The sequence below is a fragment of the Galeopterus variegatus genome, unplaced genomic scaffold, assembly GCF_000696425.1.
Source record: "Galeopterus variegatus unplaced genomic scaffold, G_variegatus-3.0.2 Scaffold1012, whole genome shotgun sequence".
In the NCBI taxonomy this organism is placed as follows: domain Eukaryota; kingdom Metazoa; phylum Chordata; class Mammalia; order Dermoptera; family Cynocephalidae; genus Galeopterus; species Galeopterus variegatus.
In genome coordinates, this window is record NW_007727123.1 from 416,240 (window position 1) to 417,677 (window position 1,438).

Consider the following 1,438-nt stretch of genomic DNA (forward strand, 5'->3'; position numbering starts at 1 on the left):
TCCAGGTACTGGCTGCACTCGGCGCACTTGAGGCAGGCGGCGTGCCACTCAAGGTCGGGCGACACCCGCAGGATGAACTGGTCGTGGATCTGACTCCCGCAGCCCACGCACATGGCCGTCCCGGGCTTCTCTGCCGGGGAAGGGCGCGGGGCCCGCGTCAGGCCTGGCTGCCGGGACCCCGGCCGGCCTCGGCCACTCCAGCCCCAGCCCAACCCGCTCGCTTTCTCGCTCTATCTTTCCAGAATTGCGACCCCAAGGAAAAAGAGACGAGCGTTCTAAAGGGCCAGGCATTTGGAAACGAAAAAACAAAATCCTTCTGAATTTGTGAAGGTTTTTGTCTGCCCCCGAATATTTTCGCTATCGCATTCACTGAACACAGTCGTTTCATCGACACATCTTGCAGCCAAACGCCAGCGTGAAGGTGAGAAGAAAGAGCGAGTCGACGCTTGGGCACTGCGGGCGCCTCCGCATCCATGCCCGGCGGCGATGCCCGGCACTCCCGCCCGCACACTCCCGCTATCCCCGCGCAGACTCGTCACTATCCGCGGAGTCCCCGCTCATCCTCGCGGACATTTCTTAGTTTAAAACATCCCAGTCAAGCGCGAGAAACCTTCCTAGCTTTGAAAGACTGAAGGCACAAGCAAGCAAACAAAAAAACCCACGTCCCTAAGTCAGACCTAATTGCCTTAGCGCAAAACAGAAGATTTCACAGCCTGAGGTCGGTCTAGCCGGCTTAAGAAATACTGTTTACTTATCAAATAAAACAACAGGATTCCAGAGGATCAGCGGTCCTCCAGGAGAAATGCATTCGTTTTATTTTTGCTCTCCTGTCAAACAGACGCCACTTGTAGATTCCCCAAAACACTCTCCTGCATTAGAAATACTGCATGTTAAGCACCCGCATACACACCCACCCATCCGCACGGAGAAAGACTTACTCTTGGAGTGATCCCCCATAGCACCCAAAAAAGGATAGTGAAAAATAATATCCACCATGCAGGAAAGAGACGAGCGCAAAGTGTGCGGCCAGGGGCAGAAGGACGAGGGTCGCGCGCCCAGCCTCGGCTCTTTGCTAACTAACTCCTCCTGCCCGGCGGAGTTGAAGGAGCGATTCCGCACCGGCCTCGGCCGGATGCCGCACGCAGCATGACGTCAGCACGCACTGGCCTCGGCCGGAGCTGGGGGCGGGACCGGTGGCGTCACGAAGCTTCCCCAGAGCCGCCGGGGACGCGGGGGAGGCGGTGGGGGCCCCGGGACTGCTGCGCGGGCTGGGTCGGGTGGAGGGCGGGGCGCGGGGAGATTGGCCGGAAGATGTGGACCGACCCCGATTGGCCCGGAGTGAACAATGGAGCGCAGCCCCCTCCCCCGAGATCCACAAGGATCCTCTCTCCGGTCCCCTGTCGGGCAATCCCGGCCGGACTCGCGTCGCCGGCGCCCG

General features: G+C 59.8%; 1 protein-coding gene across 1 annotated transcript in view; it reads right to left on the bottom strand.

Annotated features, from left to right (window-relative positions):
* Window positions 1-996, bottom strand: part of LOC103591693 (insulin gene enhancer protein ISL-2-like) — a 5,714-nt gene extending 4,718 nt beyond the window's left edge. Inside the window, exons 1-2 of the mRNA XM_008574199.1 lie at window positions 939-996; window positions 3-130 (exon numbers count right to left, since the gene is read on the bottom strand). Of these exons, the coding sequence (XP_008572421.1) occupies window positions 3-130; window positions 939-996 (186 nt within the window). The remainder of the gene's footprint in view (window positions 1-2; window positions 131-938) is intronic.
* Between the last annotated feature and the right edge of the window lie 442 nt (window positions 997-1,438).